This window comes from Oncorhynchus kisutch, linkage group LG2 (genome assembly GCF_002021735.2).
Source record: "Oncorhynchus kisutch isolate 150728-3 linkage group LG2, Okis_V2, whole genome shotgun sequence".
Lineage (NCBI taxonomy): Eukaryota > Metazoa > Chordata > Actinopteri > Salmoniformes > Salmonidae > Oncorhynchus > Oncorhynchus kisutch.
The window spans coordinates 17,367,526-17,389,244 of record NC_034175.2 but is presented as its reverse complement, the minus strand read 5'-3'; the positions used below and the strand labels follow the sequence as shown (position 1 = coordinate 17,389,244).

The following is a 21,719-nucleotide window of genomic DNA, read 5'->3' as shown; positions in this document are numbered from 1 at the left end:
CGATCCGTAGATTTTTTTTGCTATGACGCAATAATTGTGCGTCGTCGCCTGTTGGACGTCATTACAACGATCCGTATCCATTTGTTGTGCTCCCTGAATCAAGAATGGATAGGAAATTTGAAGTTGATAACCTCGAAACGCGTCTTGAGACGCTGGAAAGTCGTATATACGGTGAAAAAAGGAACAAGGGAGGGAAACCCGTGAAGGTTTGACAATATTTTATATTAAAAATGCAGAATAGTGATTCAATTGGCTGCTAGCTTTGGCTAGCTAGCGAACGCCCTTTTTGCACTCCTACTGTCTTTATACAATCAATGCTTAGACATCAATATTATGGGAAATGTGTGAAGAACAGCTATGCCAGGGCATTCCGACTAAGTTAGCTACAATCCAATATTTTAATGTCGAGCGAGTAATCGCTAACTAGATAGCTACATAACTCAATGCCAGCACGGCAATAACACGGTTTATTTTCACAAGTTTAGCTTTTTACTTTATCATCTAATGCACTCTGTTCCTTAGTGCGCGGATTCCCTCTCCAGAATTCAGGCTGCCCTTACAAACACTGCAAATAAGAGGGAACGAGTGAAGATTCTACACAAAAAGAGTGAGTGACATCTTAGACAACACAACTGTGTGACTTGGATGGGACACATTATTACCAGGACAATCACAAAGGAAGGTCAATTGTGATTATATTTCCCACATAGTAACTAGTATATATTCTACAACCTTTTGTTCTCTGTACAGTTGAGGACCTGCTGAAGTATCTGAACCCTCAGTTCACTGACCACATCACTGTTCCTGATGCCATGAAGCTGGAATTCATCCTTGCTGGTAAGAGTTTTTCATTTAAAATGTGAGTAAATGTTGCCAAATTTGGTCCTGCATCATGGTGATTGAGTAGGCCTCCGGTGTATGGATATGTGCCTCCAGTCTCAAATTCATGCACTTGTTTCTCCCCACAGAGGAAGACTTCCTCCTTTCCCAGGCCACCCTTCTGGAGCAGGTCAGCAACCTCCAGCCACTATTGGACAGCAACTACATCAGAGGTCAGTGCGAGGGAATTTAAGTACCATTACAATATGGTCTGTGTGAAGTGATGATAAATTAAATAGTGTTTGTTAAATTGAATGCAACTCATTGTAAAGTTCTTATTCACAGATGTGCCAGAGCATGCCACCAAGCTACAGCGTTTGTCTCAGATTCACATCAAAGAGCAGGTATGAACCCCCCCCCCCTCTCTCTTTTCTTGATTTTGTCTTCCTCACAAGACACTGTAATTCACAAAAGTCAATCTAGCGTATCTTAGTGACACCATTCTTGTCATTTTCTCAAAGGACCAAACTGAGGCCCAGTCCCTAGAGGTGAAGAAGCTGTTTGAGGAGTATAACAAAATGGTACCTTTCCTTCATTATAATAGCAAATAATGGAATTATTGAAATGAATAAATAACACTGATCAAGCCAGAGGAAAATATATCTGAGGTTAGCGAGTGAAACTGTCGAATACATTGGCTGTCTTGTCTCCTGACCTCCTCGGTCAGATGAATAAGCGTGAGTGGTTGCTAAAAATAATTACCTAGATTGTGTTTTCTGTCAAGTCATGTTGAACTCTGAGAAATGTCTAGTCTGTGCTAATGGAATGAACTGCCCAGCCCACCAAATTCTTTGAACCTTGACCTCTTTGGCAGATGTTCCTGCTGTCCAAGCAGTTCACCCAGTGGGATGAGAGCCTGCGGAAAGTGGAGGAGGCAAAGGGAATCCGTCAAGTGGAGTAGCGATTATGTCCAGTGATGACCATTGTGACAACGTCACAGCATGATGTCATCTGTGTCAAGTGTCCGAAATGCACATTAATGTAACTTGCTGGATATTATTGTTATTTATTTACAGCTACATATAGAGACATTTGCATAGCGCTTTTTTTTAAAAAAATATATATATATATATATATATATATATATATATATATATATCCTCTTTGTACATTTATTCAACATAGAATGTACCCATGCATTCCAACTCTGCAACACTGCTCCAGGCAATCACAAGACTGCTTTCTTTCTGGGTCGCTTGACAGTAGAGCATAGAGAAGAATTTGCACACTAACTTAATTCTTCTTCCACAAAGTCTTGGTTTTAAATGGTTTTATATCAGACACGACTGCAAATGTAAAGTAATTGCAATAAAATCCATACTGTTCAACCTGAACTATTTGGTTTATTTCTGTTTGTGCAATACTTTGTTCAATATATTGTTATAAAACTAATGTCCGAAACTTAAACTGTGCCTGGGAGTATTTTTCTGATGTTTGCATTTAATTACAGGTATTTCAAAAAACATATCTAGGACTACGAAGAGAAGACGTTTTACAATCCGAGATGCAATTGATCCATTGTAAAAACGTATTTTTAGTCAAGGTAAATTTCCATCCAATTTGCGACAGATTTTAATGCGAAACTTATAAAATCTGCATAAAATAGTATGCGCATTTTCCTACCAGAGATGTGTTTCCATGAAAAGGATTTATTGCGTATAAAAGCCTGTGCGTAATGAAGTAGTGGACATAAAATAACGTTTATTGTAAAATGTCCATGTACCGAATGAAAAATACAAGTTCGCTGGGTTTCCATTTTCAATTCTATTGATGGTTTTGTCAAACTGTTGTGTTACATAGCAAATGTGCCCACTTTTGCCAACTGCTCGACAGCTGCGTGTAGGCTACCTACATTATGAGATTATTATGGATAACAGCCACATCGACCATTATGTCACCAGAATAAGACCCTCGATATGTTTTGGAAAGGAGCATCAAGCTCATCACGTGCAGTCATCACCCTGTTAAATTCCTAATTTATTTTATCTGTAGCCTCAAACTGCATGGTTTCCTGAGTCGTAGTGGGACCACACAACATATCATCGCGTGACTCACAAGTTTACTTCGAAATTATCGTTAGTATATCAATATTTGCTCATAAAGAGATCTCCACCGCAATTTCTCACATTAATTTTATCAACGCAAATAGAGCCCACTATTTCGAACGAACAAGTTGTCTGTCGGCATTTATTCAATGTACCGGCATATCCTAATTCCATCAGCCCGTTCGTGATATTTTTCATGAGGCAGTTAATTTATCCACATGAAATGGTTGGATGGAAACCTAGTTATAGATATGGCTAGTATTTAAACAATTTTCAAATTGTGGGACAGAATCAACAAACATGTAGACTTCCCCTTGCCACTATTCAAGTCACGAGCTTGCTATCGTTATAGGGAGAATATTTTTCGCACACTACTCGCGTCCTCTATCCTCGCCTTCTCAAACCCAATTGGACGAGGAAAAAACAGATGTCCTTCCAATGGGTTTGAAGAAGGGAGAAGGAGGCGAAGAGAGAGGAGACGATTGAGATTCTCCCGCTGTCTAGCACGCGCTCGGTAATGTGGACAACTTGGCAGCAGATGGGGGAAATTTTCATTGTAATTGATTAGTCCTTCTTGTCTAAAACTTTCACCATTGGTTATGTAGGTAAATCTTTTTCTGCAGACAATATCTGAAATGCAGACAAAAATATTGCGAAATACAGGCAGACACCCTATCCTATTATTGGGCTATAGTAATGACTAATGTAATTAATTGTAATGAGTAATGTATTCTTATTACATTTACGTATGGGCAAACATCTGTTTTGTTGGGGCTCGTTTCCATGGACGTGGTTCATACTAATTAGAAACCAATAATACGGAAACTGAAAATGTGTATCAATTTCTTCATTGTAGCATTTTACTCTATGCGTTACCAGCACAATTACAACAAATATTTGGGTTCGTTTGGTGAAATACCCCTGGATGATTAAAAGATGTTGGTATAAATACACATCAACCCCCCGCTTTCACCCGAGTGGTAGCGGTAGGAAGGCACGTACGTACGTAGTCCTTTACAGTCTCAGCCGCAGCCGCCAATCGACTCGAGGGAGGGTCCATGTTGACATAAGAAAGGAGTATAATCGTTTGTTTGGAGCGGCACAATCATGGACAAGACTGCCGTGGTAAAAGTCGGTGCCGCGGCCAGTGCCAGTGTATGTGCCCTGTTCGGAGGTGTGGTTCTCGCCCAGTACATGTTCGCCAAGAAGAAGAGAGCGGGAAAGAAAACAAAGATCATCGAGATGGTGAGTGGACTCGCGCGTGCTGTTCATGCGCGCATTGCGCAGTCGCGGATGTTCCTAAAGATAGCAAGGGTGGTTTAGAGGTCATTATTATAGGTCGCTATCATGGTGTCACGAAAAGCTGTCAAATCGTGACATGACTAATCTGACGCTGTTTGTTAGCTAGTCCTATTGTAATAATATTTTTGTTCAAAGAATGTAGGTACAGTGGTTTGTTTCCGAGTTATGCAAAGCCCCTTCTGCTCTAACCTCGAGCCCCCTGTCCAAAATTACAACTAAATAAGTTTTGAAGCCAAAGTAGTCTGCCTATCAAACAATTAACTGGTATGTCAACATACGGACTTACAGATCAGGTGTGAGTTTTACTTTTCACATTGCTTGTCCTCAAGCATCATTGCTAGATAAATGTTTTGATTCTGTAACGTCCATTCTCAATTTTAGGACATGTAGCCTACCATCTGTTAGTCACTTCGATTCCCGAGAGTGGAAGACTCCCCTCTCGTCTCTAACATGTAACGTTAGGCTCACTTTTTTGCGAACAGTCCCATCACATGTCAGACTGAATTAATTTAATTTGAACGTACTTTACTTGTTCACAGATTTTTGTATAGCAGATAATCTAAGACAAAATATCCAGAGTAGTGTCATTAACCTGACTTTCAGTACGCTGGTCTGTATGTCGGTTTGTCTTTTCAATGCTGAAACAATTCGCACAGGACTTGCCCAATATGTCAACAATGGCCGAGTTTAACCTAAGGACAGATCAAACATTGTACCACGCAATTAACTGGCAAATTCCACAAGCACTTTCAGCTATTTGCGAAGGAACGGGCTTTGATCGACAAAAGTTCGGTTACATTCTGCTATTTATATATTGTGCATCACGTTAAATGCATCAGGAGATGGAAAGTACAAGCAACAGAACCTACAGGCGTTGCATAAAGTTGGGTAAACTACACTTTCCTGTGGTTAAACCTATTTACACTTCCTAATGCCAAAAAGGACCAACACCAAGGACAACCAGTAAAGTAATTTAAAAAAGATGCACTATGCAGAAATCGTTCAGCCATTTTCTGGTTACTAAAATTCTAATAGTTCGCCTAAATTCAGTTTGTGACAAAGCAAGTATAGTGTAGAGAATCGGAGTACCATCGAAACTGCTGTGAAATCTATTTTCCATAACCAAAAATATAGTATTTGAAGCTGGTGTACAAACCTGAAAGGGAAAAAGAAGCAAAAACTAAACTCAAGAACAGAAAGCATAGAAATGGCACACACGCAACATATCTACCGCTTCTTAGACTTGCTTTCAATGAGAACGACTGACAGATTTATAACACATTTCTATGTGAATTTGATCGTGTTGCCCAGAAAGTTACATATTGCAGCTTTAAATATCATTGCATTCAACATTCTGGTTTACAGCAACTTCTTTCAGACTGATGTTTAGACAACCTACCATCAAAGGGTACAACTGAGGATTTGTTAACATGTTGGGCCTCAGCCTAGGTTAGATTTAGTGACTATCTGGATCAGATGACAAATGTATCTCAGTGAATGGCAGGGCAGAGAGTGAACCTGGGGCAGAGAGTGAACCTGGGTCGCTGCCATGAAAGGCAATCACGTCCCCGTGCTTTGACTTCTCGGCCCCCTCACACACCCGGGCAGCGCGTTCCGATGGCCTCACGGCCGCCCTCCTACTTCTGATACCAATGTAGCGAACTGCGGGGCAGGGAAGTGAACCAGGGTGAAAGGCAGCACACCAATAGGGTTAACCCACTTGGTGTGAATTGTAAAGTGGCTCATATAGCTAGAATTGCGACAGTATCTTTTTTGTTCATTTATTTTTAGACACAGTACATCAATGGTTTGAATTATTACATAGTACAACAATCACAGGGCCAATTGTGTCAGTGAAATGTGGCAGAATCCTTGTTTGATATAGTTGAAGTCCTGTCTTTCACTATCTGTCCCTCACAGGCAGCCAGACGCTTACGTTGTCTGATACATCACTAACCGGTGCACAAGACAATATAGCATTGTTTTATAGAAGGCAGAAAGGGTGACCTCCATATACCTATATTTAAAGGATTTTACCCATGTAAGCATGGCTAAATGGTTAGGAACTGTCCAGATCAAAACTATACCGAGCGTACCCATGTTCAGAATGTGCAAAATATGTACTGAATGTCACTAGAAAGACGTCCAAGGATAACTGGACCAGAATATGCATTATGCATAGCCACTGAGTATACAAAGCATTAAAAACACCTGTTCTTTCCGTGACAGACTGAGTAGGTGATGCTATGATTCCTTATTGATGTCATTTTATTAAATCCACTTCAGTGTAGATTAAGGGGAGGAGACTGGTTAAATAAGGATTTTTAAGCCTTGAGACATGGATTGACCGCAAGATTTAAGTTCCTTTGAACGGCGTATGGTAGTAGGTGCCAGGCGTACCGGTTTGTGTCATGCTGCTGGGATTTTCATGCTAAATAGTTTCAGGTGTGTATCAAGAATGGTCCACCACCCAAAGGACATCCAGCCAATTTGACCCAACTGTGGGAAGCATTGGAGTCAATATGGGTCAGCATCCATGTGGAACACTTTTTTGACACCTTTGTAGAGTCCATGCCCTGACAAATTGGGGCAAAAGGGGGTGCAACTCAATATTAGGATGTTGTTCCCAATGTTTAGTATACTTGGTGTATGTCAATATTCTAATCCTGAAGATACCTTTTGGTATTCTGTTTCACAGAACCTAGATAGTAGGCCTAGGGGTGGGCATGACATTTAGTGTATTGACCCATTCATTCCCACTGAACTTCTTCCAGGAAGCTCTATTCCCTGCTTTCTGACTGGGGCTCTATTTAGGCAATTTTTGCTCTCTGCTTTTTTAAAATATTTATTTTACAATGTCCCCAGAATGGGAAGGACATCCGCTTTTGACGATGGCTCAACTGTTGTAAGAACACACATCCACTCCACTGTATCCAGTTGTAGCAGGTGTGCTCATGTAGCCTGATGTCCCAGCCCACAGTGGTGTCAATGATGGGCATCTACTAAACTCAGCAAAAAAAGAAACGTTCTCTGCGTTGACAGTGAGAGGACGTTGATTTTGACCCTGAAAATCAAAAAGTAACAGTCGGTATCTGGTGTGGCCACCAGCTGCATTAAGTACTGCAATGCGCATCCTACTCATGGACTGCACCAGATTTGCCAGTTCTTGCTGTGAACTTGCAGGTGCCACCAAGGAACCTGTACGTTCCCGGACATTTCTGGGGGGACTGGCCCTAGCCCTCACCCTCCGATCCAACAGGTCCCAGATGTGCTCAATGGGATTGAGATCCGGGCTCTTCCCTGGCCATGGCAGAACACTGACATTCCTGTCTCGCAGGAAATCACACACAGAATGAGCAGTTTGACTGGTGGCATTGTCATGCTGGAGGGTCATGTCAGGATGAACCTGCAGGAAGGATACCACATGAGGGAGGAGGATGTCTTCCCTGTAACGCACAGCGTTGAGATTACCTGCAATGACGACAAGCTCAGTCCGATGATGCTGTGACACACCGCCCCAGACCATGACGGACCCTCCACCTCTAAATCGATCCGTCTCCAGAGTACAGGCCTCGGTGTAACGCTCATTCCTTCAACGATAAATGTGAATCCGACCATCACCCCTGGTGTAACAAAACCGCGACTTGTCAGTGAAGAGCACTTTTTTGCCAGTCTGGTCCGGCGACGGTGGGTTTGTGCTAGAGGTCGACCGATTAATCGGAATGGGGCCGATTTGAAGTTTTTGTCATCTGCGTTTTTAGACACCGCTTGTGGCCTATTACATTGCACTCCACGAGGAGACTGCGTGGCAGACTGACTACCTGTTATGCGAGTGCAGCAAGAAGCCAAGGTAAGTTGCTAGCTAGCATAAAACGTATATTGTAAAAAACTATCAATCTTAACATAATCACTAGTTAACTACACATGGTTGACGATATTACGAGTTTAATTTACTAGCTTGTCCTAGTTAATCAATGCGGTGCCTGTTAATTTATCATCGAATCACAGCCTACTTCGCCAAATGGGTGATGATTTAACAAGCGCATTTGTGAAAAAATTACTGTTGCACCAATAAACCTAACCATAAACAGCAATGCCTTTTGTTAAAATCAAAGTTTATTTGTCACGTGCACTGAATACAACAGGTGTAGGTTGACTTACAGGCTCCAACCTATAGTGCAAAAAAGGTATTAGGTGAACAATGGGTAGATAAAGAAATAAAACAGGCTATAAAAGTAGCGAGGCTACATAGACACCGGTTAGTCAGGCTGATTGAGGTAGTATGTACATATGGTTAAAGTGACTATGCATATATGATAAACAGAGTAGCAGCAGTGTAAAAAGAGGGGTTGGGGTGGGACACAATACAAATAGTCCGGGTAGCCATTTGATTACCTGTTCAGGAGTCTTATGACTATTCTTAAACCTGCATATTTAGTTAATATTGCCTGCTAACATGAATTTATTTTATCTAGGGAAATTGTCACTTTTCTTGTGTTCCGTGCAAGTAGAGTCCGGGTATATGCAGCAGTTTGGGCCGCCTGGCTCGTATTTTTAATTAATTTGCCGGAATTGTACATAATTATGACATAACATTGAAGGTTGTGCAATGTAACAGCAATATTTAGACTTAGGGATGCCACCCGTTAGATAAAATACAGAACGGTTCCTCATTTCACTGAAAGAAAAAACGTTTTGTTTTCGAAATGATAGTTTCTGGATTTGACCATATTAATGACCTATGGCTCGTATTTTTGTGTGTTATGTTAGTCTATGATTTGATAGAGCAGTCTGACTGAGCGATGGTAGGCAGCAGCAGGCTCATAAGCATTCATTCAAACAGGACTTTCATGTATTTGCCAGCAGCTCTTCGCTGTGCTTCAAGCATTGCACTGTTTGACTTCAAGTCTATCAACTCCTGAGATTAAGCTGGTGTAACCGATGTGAAATGGCTAGTTAGCGGGGTGCGAGCTAATAGTGTTTCAATCGGTGACATCACTCGATCTAAGACCTTGAAGTAGTTGTTTCCGTTGCTCTGCAAGGGCTGCGGCTTTTGTGGAGCGATGCTTCGAGGGTGGCTGTTGTCGATGTGTCCCTGGTTCGAGCCCAGGTAGGGGCGAGGAGAGGGATGGAAGCTATACTGTTACACTGGCAATACTATAGTGCCTATAAGAACATCCAATAGTCAAAGGTATATGAAATACAAGTGGTATAGAGAGAAATAGTCCTATAATAAATACAACCTAAAACTTCTTAGCTGGGAATATTGAAGACTCCTGTTAAAAGGAACCACCAGCTTTCATATGTTCTCATGTTCTGAGCAAGGAACTTAAACATTAGCTTTTTTACATGGCACATATTGCACTTTTACTTCTCCAACACTTTGTTTTTGCGTTATTTAAACCAAAATGAACATGTTATATTATTTGAGGCTAAATTCATTTTATTGCTGTTAATATAATACTTCTCTGGGATATGTGGGACGGTAGCGTCCCACCTCGCCAACAGCAGGTGAAATTGCAGGTCGCCAAATTCAAAACAACAGAAATCCCATAATTAAAATTCCTCAAACATACAAGTATTATACACCATTTTAAAGATAAACTTCTTGTAAATCCAGCCACAGTGTCTGATTTTCAAATGGGCTTTACGGCGAAAGCACACCAAACGATTTTTAGGTCAGCACCTAGTCACAGAAAACCATACAGACATTTTCCAGCCAAGGAGAGGGCTCACAAGTCAGAAATAGCGATTTAAATTAATCACTAACCTTTGATTTTCATCAGATGGCACTCACAGGACTTCATGTAACACAATAAATGTGTGTTTTGTTCGATAAAGTTCATCTTTATGTCCAAAAACACACCAATTTCAAATTAGGTTATGTTCAGAAATGCATCGTCTCAAACATCCAGTGACCGTGCAGAGAGCCACATCAAATTACAGAAATTCTCATAATAAACATTGATAAAAAATACAAGTGTTATGCATGGAATTATAGATAAACTTCTCCTTAATGCAACCGCTGTCAGATTTCAAAATGGCTTTACGGTGAAAGCACACCTTGAGATTATGTTAGGTCAGCGCTAGTCACAGAAAAACATACAGCCATTTTCCAAAGAAGGAGAGGTCAGAAATAGCGTTATAAATATTCACGTACCTTTGATCTTGATCGGAATGCACTCCCAGGAATCCCAGTTCAACAATAAATGTTTGTTTTGTTTGATAAAGTCCATTTATGTCCAAACACCTCCTTTTTGTTTGTGCTTTTAGCCCCGTAATTCATAATGCGCAATCACTTGTTCAGACGAAATGTCAAAAGTTCTATTACAGTTCGTAGAAACATGTCAAACAATGTATAGAATCAATCTTTAGGATGTTTCTAACCTCTCTGGGATATGTGGGACGCTAGCGTCCAGGTGGCCAGAGAAAATACAGAGTGCCAAATTCAAATAAATTACTATAAAAATCTAACTTTCATGAAATCACACATGTAAGATAGAGAAAGCATATTTCAACACGACGCAGAAATAAAAATATAAATCATGCCTTTTTGACGAGCTTCTTCTGTTGGCACTCTATGTCCCATAAACATCACAAATGGTCCCTTTGTTCGATTAATTCCGTCGATATATATCTAAAATGTCCATTTATTTGGCGCGTTTTATCCAGAAAAACACCGGTTCCGACTTGCGCAACGTGACTACAAAATATCTCATAAGTTACCTGTAAACTTTGCCAAAACATTTCAAACTACTTTTGTCATACAACTTTAGGTATTTTTTTTTACGGAAATAATCGATAAAATTCAAGACTGGATGATCTGTGTTCAATACAGGAAGAAAACAAACTGACGCTACCTTTCTGGTCACGCGCCTCTAACAAACAGTACGCTTGAAGTCACCCTCGTTTTGAACAGGGCTACTTCTTCATTACACAAAGGAAAAACCTCAACCAATTTCTAAAGACTGGTGACATCCAGTGGAAGCGGTAGGAACTGCAAGAAGATTCCCAATGAAAACTCATTGAAAAGAAGAATCTGAATGGTTTTTCCTCGGTTTCACCTGTTACATAAGTTCTGTTATACTCAGACATGATTCAAAGTTTTAGAAACTTCAGAGTGTTTTCTATCCAAATATACTAATAATATGCATATCTTATCTTCTGGGGATGAGTAGCAGGCAGTTGAATTTGGGCATGAATTTCATCCGGACGTGAAAATACTGCCCCCTGTCACCAAGAAGTTAACATAAATCTTCAATAATGTTCCAACCGGAGAATTTTTGTCTTTAGAAATGCAATGGAACGCAGCTACCTCTCACGGGCGCACGCGTGATCAACTCATGGCACTCTGCCAGACCTCTGGCTCAAACAGCTCCTCATGCCTTCTTGTAGCATGCCTAAGGCACGTTCATGCAGATGATCAGGGACCCTGGGCATCTTTCTTTGTTGTTTTTCAGAGTCAGTAGAAAGGCCTCTAGTGTAACTGTGACCTTAATTGCCTACTGTCTGTAAGCTGTTAGTGTCTTAACGACCGTTCCACGGGTGCTTGTTCATTAATTGTTTATGGTTCATTGAACAAGCATGGCAAACGGTGTTTAAACCCTTTACAATGAATATCTGTGAAGTTATTTGGATTCTCATAAATTATCTTTGAAAGACAGGGTCCTGAAAGTTTACATGATTGGGATTGGTTTACATGGTTGGGTTTGGAATTGAAATGGTCTCATGTATTGAACCTCATTGGCCACTAGATGGCAGGCAAGAACAGTTGTAATTCTTCATGCTTGCTCTCAAGCTAATAAACACATTCACTCCACTTTCTCCATGGAGATTGTTTGCCAGTCTTACTCAGAGCTGAACTGTTTTACTTCATATTAGACATCTTTTTTCAGTTTGATCTGTGTAGCTATTTTAGAAAAATATTGTTACTCCATGTTCTAGGATTATGGTGTGTTAAATTTTCAAGCTTAATTTGTCATGTGCCGAAAACAGGTGTAGACCTTACAGTGAAATGCTTACTTACATGCCCTTAACCAACAAGGCAGTTTTTAAGAAAATACCTAAAAGTAAAATGAAAGTAACAAATAATTAAAGAGCAGCAGTAAAATAACAATGTTGAAGCTATATACAGGGGGTACCCGGTAATTGAGGTAATATGTACATGTAGGTAGAGGTATTAAAGTGACTATGCATAGATAATAAACAGAGTAGCAGCAGCGTGGGGGCGAATGCAAATAGTATTTTCATGATCTTACGACAACTCTTTCACTATTACTTTCAAAGTCTTACTTTGACTCCAGTATAGAACCAGTGTCTTTACATGATGGTTCGGCCTATACAGTGTGAGAGCTGTTTTGGTCTGTTTGTGTTGTGTAATGTCTGTCAAGGGTTATTTGGCTTGTGTTGTACACTAGAAGGCACTATGTTGGGGATGTGTGTGGTTAGCTAGCTAGCACAGGTGACCAGGAAGGGCTAGCACAGGTGACCAGGAAGGGCTAGCACAGGTGACCAGGAAGGGCTAGCACAGGTGACCAGGAAGGGCTAGCACAGGTGACCAGGAAGGGCTAGCACAGGTGAGAGGAGAGCACATAGTTGTTACCGTATCACAGGTACAGCTTAGAGATCCATTCTATACCCTTTCTATAGGAATATGTGTATAGGAGCTATTTATATGTGCAGTAAATGGAAACTTCACCCAAAAAGAGTATTTTGTAAAGCTGATGTTTGTGGACGTGTTATGCACTGCTCTCTCCTGTGCCAGTGGCTTCTCATAGGGAATCGCCACTACAATGTGTCGCTCAACAAAGTCTAGGCTTAAATAGTCCAAGGAAGGGTGACTGACATAAAGAGTACAGACGTATATTGCTGGGTTAGTGACCTTGTTTGGCTGAGGTCACAAAATGTTCTCTCTGGCTTCTCCTGTGACATGGCATGCTTATCCAGGGGCAACAGAGTTACAACCTTCCTCCTTTGTCGAGAGGGAGTTTATCTACGACAGAGCGGACTGTACCTGTGGTGATATTGTTAGCTGAAGAGCTCTTACAGCAGACACTGTCCACTTTACTGTCTACTTATTGATATTTATGAGGTGTGGAGTATAGGGCCAAGGGGATCTGTCTGTTTCTCTTAGACTTTCTTTCAAGGGGTAAGACCTCTAATAGGACCATTTCTACTCCACCCCAGAGCCAATACTATTTTAGGTTTTTCAGTGGGCACGACAATTTAAGAGAAATGCATGTTATTAAGCTATCATGAAATGTTCTGTTGCAATGTGGATGATACTTTGCCAAACTAAATGGGGCCCAGCCACAGCCTTACTTTAATCACAGAGCAGCACACGCAGCTTATCAGAATGCTGTTCTAGGGAAATGAGTGTCCAAGCCTGCCTGGCAAAGTCACCATTTTGGCTCAGTCAAAACTCTTGAACTAGACTGTTGTGAGCAGCATGCCGTCACAGCCCTTATTAATGTATTTTTTTCTCTTCTGCCTTTGTTCCCCATAGTAGGTGTTTTTATTTACATTTGCTGCAGAAATGTTCAGTAGATTATCTTACATTGACTGATTCACCCAATAGAACCTCTCTTCCCTATATCTGTGTAGGCATAATGCTGTCACACATGCACAGGTAAATGGAAATGCCTCAAAGCACATCTTCCACTCTGTTGTTGCCCAATGGCTGATGGTAGACTGAATGCAGACTACTACAAATTAACCCCAGCCCTGTGTCCTCTGTAACCTTTGACTTTAGTGAACAAGACTGGGGGTGAGGATGAGACATGCTCCACTGTAGAAAGGAATGTTGAACCAGCACTTTCACAGATGTGAAAGTTACAAACTGACAATAGGTTTTAAATGCTGTTTCCCCCCCAAAAAAGAAAATATTCAGGTGAGGCAGAATTGCCAACACCTGATGTTTGACAGTTTTCCAAGGATTGTTGAAAGGGCCTAGCCTATTTATGAGGGATTATTTTTTTATTTTTTAGATTGGGTGGGATGTGTTTTTGTATATCCTTGTAGTTTTAGTAGTTGTAGTCTTCTAAAAAAAGACGTTAGTGTATCAGGTTTTAACCTACTGCTCCAAGGCTTGGGTGAGGTTGGATTTCTCACCTACATATGATACCAGTGTTAGAAACCCAACAGTCACCATGGTAAAAATGCAGACCTGAATATGATTGGCCAGCCCTTACGTTGTATAGTTATTTGCCCAATGTTTATTGGATAGGTGTGTGTGTGTGTGGTCTTATTTTGGGGAGATGTGTTTAGAATGCTCTGCCTGAGTTGGGCCTTTTGAAAGGTGGAATGTGACCCTGCAGCTGAGGTAGGGTTTCTCATGTCCTAGCATTCTGTGCTAGGTATAAGTAATGACTGTCCTAACACTGAGCTCTTAGATATTGCCATGCTCACGTGCTTTTCGGAACTGACATTTCCGATTTGCTAATCAGCGTTCCAACTAGCATGTGAATGCGGCATATAACCAGAGAGCAGAGTGGATGAACCATGACCCTTATACCCTGGGTATTCCATAACCATGCACACACATGATGTTTGGGGCAGAGTAGGGGTCTTAATGTGTGTGTGCTCTGCGTTGGAGAAATGCACCTCCAGTTTTTCATCCCTGGCCTGGCAATAATCCAGACAAGTGTTGGCTCTTTCTGTTGCATCATGTTATTGTACTGGATTCCCGTTACAGTACATCTTAAAAGCTGAGGGGTCAGTGGTCAAAGGTAAACTACTGCCATGGGGCTATTCCATGTTACAACTCATCTACTTGTGTTTTTTAAGATGTTAATTTAATCTTTGTCATGTGTTTATGACACATTGAAGCTGTGTGTGAGTTGTTAATTTGCGTGTCAGTGTGCTTGCCATGCCTCTTACAAAGGGGAGGGAATATCTGATCCAATCTATTTTGGGTGACGCCCCCTCTTGCGTTGCCTATATAAGCCCTCTGCTGACAGAGAACCTTTTCTTTACTTGTTTTGCACAAGACCAGAGGAAAAGGTAAGTGTGTGTGCTGTTGGTCAGAACCCTGCTGTTAGCACCAGCTACAATTTGCTCTAGAGGGTCAGAAAATGACTAGGCTGCAAATGATGTGTATTTAACATTTATGGGTTGGAGAAAGGATGTACTGAATGCATGGAAGAAGATGGGAATTCATGATAATTATGTAGTCTACTGTACATTATTAGAGGAGGGTGTATTAATAGTTGTAAATAGGTATGACTGGTATTCGGCGCTCTTGAGTGTGGATTCTGCTAACGAAGTCGATCTAATATTCAAGAATGAGTTAAAGGTGTCTTTTTTTTATGACCAATGTACAGTGCCTTGCGAAAGTATTCGGCCCCCTTGAACTTTGCGAACCTTTTGCCACATTTCAGGCTTCAAACATAAAGATATAAAACTGTATTTTTTTGTGAAGAATCAACAACAAGTGGGACACAATCATGAAGTGGAACAACATTTATTGGATATTTCAAACTTTTTTAACAAATCAAAAACTGAAAAATTGGGCGTGCAAAATTATTCAGCCCCCTTAAGTTAATACTTTGTAGCGCCACCTTTTGCTGCGATTACAGCTGTAAGTCACTTGGGGTATGTCTCTATCAGTTTTGCACATCGAGAGGCCGACATTTTTTCCCATTCCTCCTTGCAAAACAGCTCGAGCTCAGTGAGGTTGGATGGAGAGCATTTGAACAGCAGTTTTCAATTCTTTCCACAGATTCTCGATTGGATTCAGGTCTGGACTTTGACTTGGCCATTCTAACACCTGGATATGTTTATTTTTGAACCATTCCATTGTAGATTTTGCTTTATGTTTTGGATCATTGTCTTGTTGGAAGACAAATCTCCGTCCCAGTCTCAGGTCTTTTGCAGACTCCATCAGGTTTTCTTCCAGAATGGTCCTGTATTTGGCTCCATCCATCTTCCCATCAATTTTAACCATCTTCCCTGTCCCTGCTGAAGAAAAGCAGGCCCAAACCATGATGCTGCCACCACCATGTTTGACAGTGGGGATGGTGTGTCCAGGGTGATGTGCTGTGTTGCTTTTACGCCAAACATAACGTTTTGCATTGTTGCCAAAAAGTTCCATTTTGGTTTCAGCTGACCAGAGCACCTTCTTCCACATGTTTGGTGTGTCTCCCAGGTGGCTTGTGGCAAACTTTAAACAACACTTTTTATGGATATCTTTAAGAAATGGCTTTCTTCTTGCCACTCTTCCATAAAGGCCAGATTTGTGCAATATACGACTGATTGTTGTCCTATGGACAGAGCTTCCCACCTCAGCTGTAGATCTCTGCAGTTCATCCAGAGTGATCATGGGCCTCTTGGCTGCATCTCTGATCAGTCTTCTCCTTGTATGAGCTGAAAGTTTAGAGGGACGGCCAGGTCTTGGTAGATTTGCAGTGGTCTGATACTCCTTCCATTTCAATATTATCGCTTGCACAGTGCTCCTTGGGATGTTTAAAGCTTGGGAAATCTTTTTGTATCCAAATCCGGCTTTAAACTTCTTCACAACAGTATCTCGGACCTGCCTGGTGTGTTCCTTGTTCTTCATGATGCTCTCTGCGCTTTTAACGGACCTCTGAGACTATCACAGTGCAGGTGCATTTATACGGAGACTTGATTACACACAGGTGGATTGTATTCATCATCATTAGTCATTTAGGTCAACATTGGATCATTCAGAGATCCTCACTGAACTTCTGGAGAGTTTGCTGCACTGAAAGTAAAGGGGCTGAATAATTTTGCACGCCCAATTTTTCAGTTTTTGATTTGTTAAAAAGGTTTGAAATATCCAATAAATGTCGTTCCACTTCATGATTGTGTCCCACTTGTTGTTGATTCTTCACAAAAAAAATACAGTTTTATATCTTTATGTTTGAAGCCTGAAATGTGGCAAAAGGTCGCAAAGTTCAAGGGGGCCGAATACTTTCGCAAGGCACTGTATCTGGAACGGTGTATCTATTAGACTGCGACACATGGCATTGTGTAAACAACTCCAATGTACCGAAGGAGAGGGTGTCCTGTTCCATGGATCAGGGATGTACATCTCTCAGGGAAGACTTAAAGGAGCCCTGAGCCCCAGTGTGTTACATGAAGTGGAGTGAGAGGGTTGTAAGGAGGGGTGAGAAGGGATTCCCAACTTCATCCCAGTCATAACCCTGGACACGTCCCCTGATACCACAGAACAGTCTTGGTACGCTGTTGCATACCTCTTTGATGGGTGTGTGTGTGCACAAAGTTTGTTCATGGGGTGTCGGCTATTTCCATAGTCAAACACTCTGGTGACGGAATACCCAGGTATCTAGTTTGCACTAGAGGTCGACCGATTATGATTTTTCAACACCGATACCAATTTATTGGAGGACCAAAAAAATCAGATGGCGAAGTAGGCTGGGATTCAATGATAAATTAACAGGCACCGCATTGATTATATGCAATGCAGGACAAGCTAGATATAGTAATATCATCAACCATATGTAGTTAACTAGCGATTATGTGAAGATTTTTTTCTTTTTCTATAAGATACGTTTAATGCTACAACTTGATTAATCGGTCGACCTCTAGTTTACACCCCCCATCTTCCCCAGCTCCACCCCATCAGTCAAGGTTGGCCTTTATTAGCAACCTTAAAAATGCACTCAAGGGGAGAAAAGTGTGTGTGTGCTCGTACCAGCTGGAGGTTGTATTCATGGTTTGTTGCATTCCTGCCCTGACATGTCAACAGGGCTTCAACTGCGCTATAGATCTGTCTCTCTCATTTCTTCACCTGAACCTAGTTCGTTGCCTGATCGTTAGACCACCAAGTCAAGTAGCTAAGATTCAATAGAAAATATTGGTGTCTACAGTCCTTGAAGTTGTTTGTGGTTCAGGTCTCCTCCCTCCTGGCCTGGGGCTTGTTTGGATGGTGATCAGTTATGTACGGAAGAAGGAGCCATAACATCAGCTGTTTCACTGCTCTGGGCCTTGGGAAATGGGGGGGCTAGGGCACGAGGGGAGAGGGGTGTTGTGATATCCAGTTAGTCTACTCCTGGCTCCTCTTACCTTTGCTCAAAAAATGGCGGTGATCTTTTAAACTCGACCCGCGCCCCACCAAATGCTAACCATATGCCCAACTCACGTTAACCTCAACACGTTGTTTTATTATTGAGTCCTCCTCCCCTCCCTCCGGAGGGGTGTTCTTTTCAATGACTGAGTTGTGATATTATCGATTCATTGATGGGCGTGACATGCTACTTGTAGAAGTATATTAGAAGCATACTTAACGATCTCGTTCTGTCTTTCGCCCTCTCCATCTCTCAGATGCCAGAGTTTGAGAAGAACACGGTCCACATGAGGGATCCAGAGCGGGTGGAGCAGATCATCTGTGGCATGATCAAGGGCGGTGCCTCCAAACTACAGGTACAGTAGGAGGGGAAGGGTGTGCAAAGAGAAATGGGCCGTTCGTAATCGCTGAACAGTGACACGCTGTGGTGACAGTATGATGACCAGAGTTATCACTGACTCCCCTCCATGGTTCTCCTGGTTTGTTTTCAGGTCATCACTGACTTTGACATGACGTTAAGCCGGTTCGCAGTCAACGGCCAACGCTGCCCCACGTGTCATAGTAAGTACAACATAAAACCAGCTCAACATTCACTGGGATTCTAAATACGTTACCTGCCTATGACTGTCTCCGGGCCTATCCATCTGACCAAAGTCCTCCTTTCCACATAGATATCATTGACAACTGCAAGCTTGTCACCGAAGATTGTAGGACGAAGGTTTGTTTGATGTTACTATTGCGTAATAGTATTTGTAGGCGTCACACAAGCATAAATATACTAGCATATGTGTTAACGCTAATTGATTTTCTGTCTGTCTTTTAGTTACTGGAGCTTAAGAACACATATTACCCCATAGAGATCGACCCCCATCTAACGATGGAGGAGAAGTATCCATTTATGGTGGAATGGTGAGTAGACGCACGCACGCTCACACACACGTGCACAATTGCTCTCGCTAAGGCACACTGTGTGTGTTGACAGGTATTTTAAGTCCCACACATTACTGGTGGAGCAGAGGCTACAGAAGGAAAAACTCTCAGAGGTGGTGAGAGACTCGGACGCCTGCCTGAGGTAAGACCTGATAGAAAATGTTGAAATAATTTAAACTACAGAAAGCAGCTCAGGACACAAGTTGAACCAGAGTGGCCGTTATTGCCACTTCATGAACACAAGCTCTATGAAATATGATTTATTTCTGCCTGTGAATAAGAGGGCTATGGGTGGTTTTAATGCTTACCTGTCAGTCCCACAGGGGGAGGGCTATGGGTGGTTTTAATGCTTACCTGTCAGTCCACAGGGGGAGGGCTATGGGTGGTTTTAATGCTTACCTGTCTGTCCCACAGGGAGGGTTATGAGCCGTTCTTTGACCGGCTCCAGCAGCACAACGTGCCCGTGTTCATCTTCTCAGCGGGTCTGGGAGACGTCCTGGAGGAGATCATCCACCAAGCGGGGGTCTACCACCCCAACGTCAAGGTGGTGTCCAACTTCATGGACTTCGACGAGAATGTAAGTCCCTCCCCCTGTCCCTCGGAGAGCTTCGTACATGCTGAGGATAGGCCTGAGTTTCTGAGTGTTGATAAAGCTGATAATAAAGCTATGGTTCTACCTGGGTGTATGCATTGCATTCGCATCAGTTGGCTCCGTTCCATTTAAACTCAAGTCTTTTTCTTCTCTCAGGGTGAGCTGAGGGGCTTCAAGGGAGAGCTGATCCATGTGTTCAACAAGCACGATGGTGCCCTGCGCAACACAGAGTACTTCAAACAGGTGAAGGACAACTGCAACATCGTGCTGCTGGGAGACTCATTAGGCGACCTCAACATGGCTGATGGCGTGCCCAATGTGGAGAACATCCTCAAGATCGGCTTCCTCAACGACAAGGTGCCCCCGCAACCCACCCTTATGACCCCCCCCCCCCAAACTCTATCTGCTCCCATCACCAGCTAAATTGCTGGATATTAATAGTCTGAAGATGTGACTATAGTGACTGATATGAAAGGATGAGGTTATGTGCTGTGTGTCTGTGTCAATCTGCATCGTAACTCTTCTCTCTTCCCTGGCAGGTGGAGGATCGTTTGGAGAAATATCTGGACTCTTATGACATCGTCCTGGTAAAGGACGAGACTTTAGATGTGCCCAATTCCATCCTACAGAAGATTATATAACCCCCCCCCCCCCCCCCCCCCCCCCCCCCACACACTTCATACTGACACACTTCCCCAAACCCATGGGAAATGAACCAACCTCTGGACTCCCAAGACAGATGTTACTGGCCCCCCCGCCACTGACTCACAGCCTCTAGACATACACTAGCTTTATATTCTCCTCTCAATGAACTATTTTAAAGTACACAGCCTCCGTCTTTGTCTGTCTGCAACCTTGTCGACGTCCTCCACTCCATAACAATAATTTGCACGTTATTGTTATTCATTATATATTTTTTAATTGTAATGCTTGTATCAGTTTGCAAATCATAAACCGAGCATCCACACAAGAACACAGCAACGTCTTTTGAAACGGTCCTAGCATGCATTTCACCACAATCACCTCATTGCATTCTGCAACAGTTTGGCTACAGGAATCAATGTAGGTCTGAAAAAATAACTTGAACCTGTCTGGGTGAACAATACTCAGACATTGGTATGAATATTATCAGCAGTTTTATGGATGTAGTAATGGATTCTGTCTTGCAGAAGAAAAGCCATGTATACACCTCATCAGTGTTCACATGGGGACTTTGCTACCACAGCCACACTGCAAAGTAGCACATTATTTTATAGGAGTACTAACACTGCACATTTTCTGTGCCTTTTAAATAGACTGCATGGTTGTTATAGATACCCTATGGTGCTTATATCAATAAATTAAACAATTGTCAATGAGGTGAGATAATAGTAGTAACTAGTGGTGCTAATGTTTTTTATAAGTTATGGGTTACTACTGCTAGTGTAACTGACGTTACGAGCAATATAGTGTAAAATAAGGTGCTACCAAACGTCATTACACAGAGGAAAAGTAGCCTACTCTATAGGCAGTATATTACAAGAGAACACCACTGGGTAAAGCACCGTTGTCTGTGCATCAGCGACGTTCAATAAGACTATTTTGTTTAACTTGGCCTTTTATCCACACCCATTGACCTATTTTTAATTTTGTTCAAATTTTAACTCTACCTCAAGCTTGGAAATGTTTCCTACCCCCTCCCCCCCCCCTTAAATTTCTCAGTTTTGTCTTGCACATGTTCGATGTTTATTTTAAGTCTTAGCATTTTAAATGTGCTGCTACTCCTGCACGTTGCCTTTTCTTAACTTTGAATTTGACAGAGGGGGAGAGAAACTTGTCAATAAAACTTGTCAAATAACATGTTTTTTTTTTTGTTCAACTGTACAATCAAGGTTGTGTGGGGATTGTGGTTGAAACCAAGCTGTAATGCCAAAATAGACCTCTA

General features: G+C 41.9%; 2 protein-coding genes across 3 annotated transcripts; both read left to right on the top strand.

Moving 5' to 3' along the window:
• The first annotated feature begins 49 nt into the window (after positions 1–49).
• On the top strand, positions 50–2,213 carry LOC109908319 (dynactin subunit 3). The gene is made up of 7 exons (XM_020506948.2): positions 50–206; positions 523–607; positions 751–837; positions 969–1,052; positions 1,165–1,223; positions 1,341–1,400; positions 1,694–2,213. The coding sequence occupies exons 1-7, from the start codon at positions 105–107 to the stop codon at positions 1,778–1,780; spliced, it is 564 nt and encodes a 187-aa protein (XP_020362537.1). The 5' UTR covers positions 50–104; the 3' UTR covers positions 1,781–2,213.
• Positions 2,214–3,760: 1,547 nt separating this feature from the next.
• Positions 3,761–21,632, top strand: LOC109908295 (cytosolic 5'-nucleotidase 3-like). Of its 2 annotated transcripts, none has more exons than XM_031789191.1 (9): positions 3,761–4,169; positions 18,531–18,629; positions 18,765–18,834; positions 18,945–18,991; positions 19,097–19,182; positions 19,256–19,345; positions 19,618–19,780; positions 19,952–20,152; positions 20,335–21,632. In XM_031789191.1, the coding sequence occupies exons 1-9, from the start codon at positions 4,032–4,034 to the stop codon at positions 20,434–20,436; spliced, it is 996 nt and encodes a 331-aa protein (XP_031645051.1). In that variant the 5' UTR covers positions 3,761–4,031; the 3' UTR covers positions 20,437–21,632. The 2 variants fall into 2 exon arrangements, with proteins under 2 accessions (XP_031645051.1, XP_031645058.1); XM_031789198.1 differs by lacking the exon at positions 3,761–4,169 and adding an exon at positions 15,176–15,227.
• The last annotated feature ends 87 nt before the right edge of the window (positions 21,633–21,719 follow it).

What these genes read in the sequence shown, in the direction of transcription:
- LOC109908295 (XM_031789191.1), top strand. Translation starts at nt 4,032, where the DNA reads ATGGACAAGACTGCCGTGGTAAAAGTCGGTGCCGCGGCCAGTGCCAGT. An exon ending in TATCCATTTATGGTGGAATG is followed by an intron (nt 19,183 to 19,255) that starts GTGAGTAGACGC and finishes GTGTGTTGACAG; the next exon opens with GTATTTTAAGTCCCACACAT. An exon ending in TCGGCTTCCTCAACGACAAG is followed by an intron (nt 20,153 to 20,334) that starts GTGCCCCCGCAA and finishes CTTCCCTGGCAG; the next exon opens with GTGGAGGATCGTTTGGAGAA.
- LOC109908319 (XM_020506948.2), top strand. Translation starts at nt 105, where the DNA reads ATGGATAGGAAATTTGAAGTTGATAACCTCGAAACGCGTCTTGAGACG. An exon ending in GCTGGAATTCATCCTTGCTG is followed by an intron (nt 838 to 968) that starts GTAAGAGTTTTT and finishes TTCTCCCCACAG; the next exon opens with AGGAAGACTTCCTCCTTTCC. An exon ending in GGACAGCAACTACATCAGAG is followed by an intron (nt 1,053 to 1,164) that starts GTCAGTGCGAGG and finishes TCTTATTCACAG; the next exon opens with ATGTGCCAGAGCATGCCACC.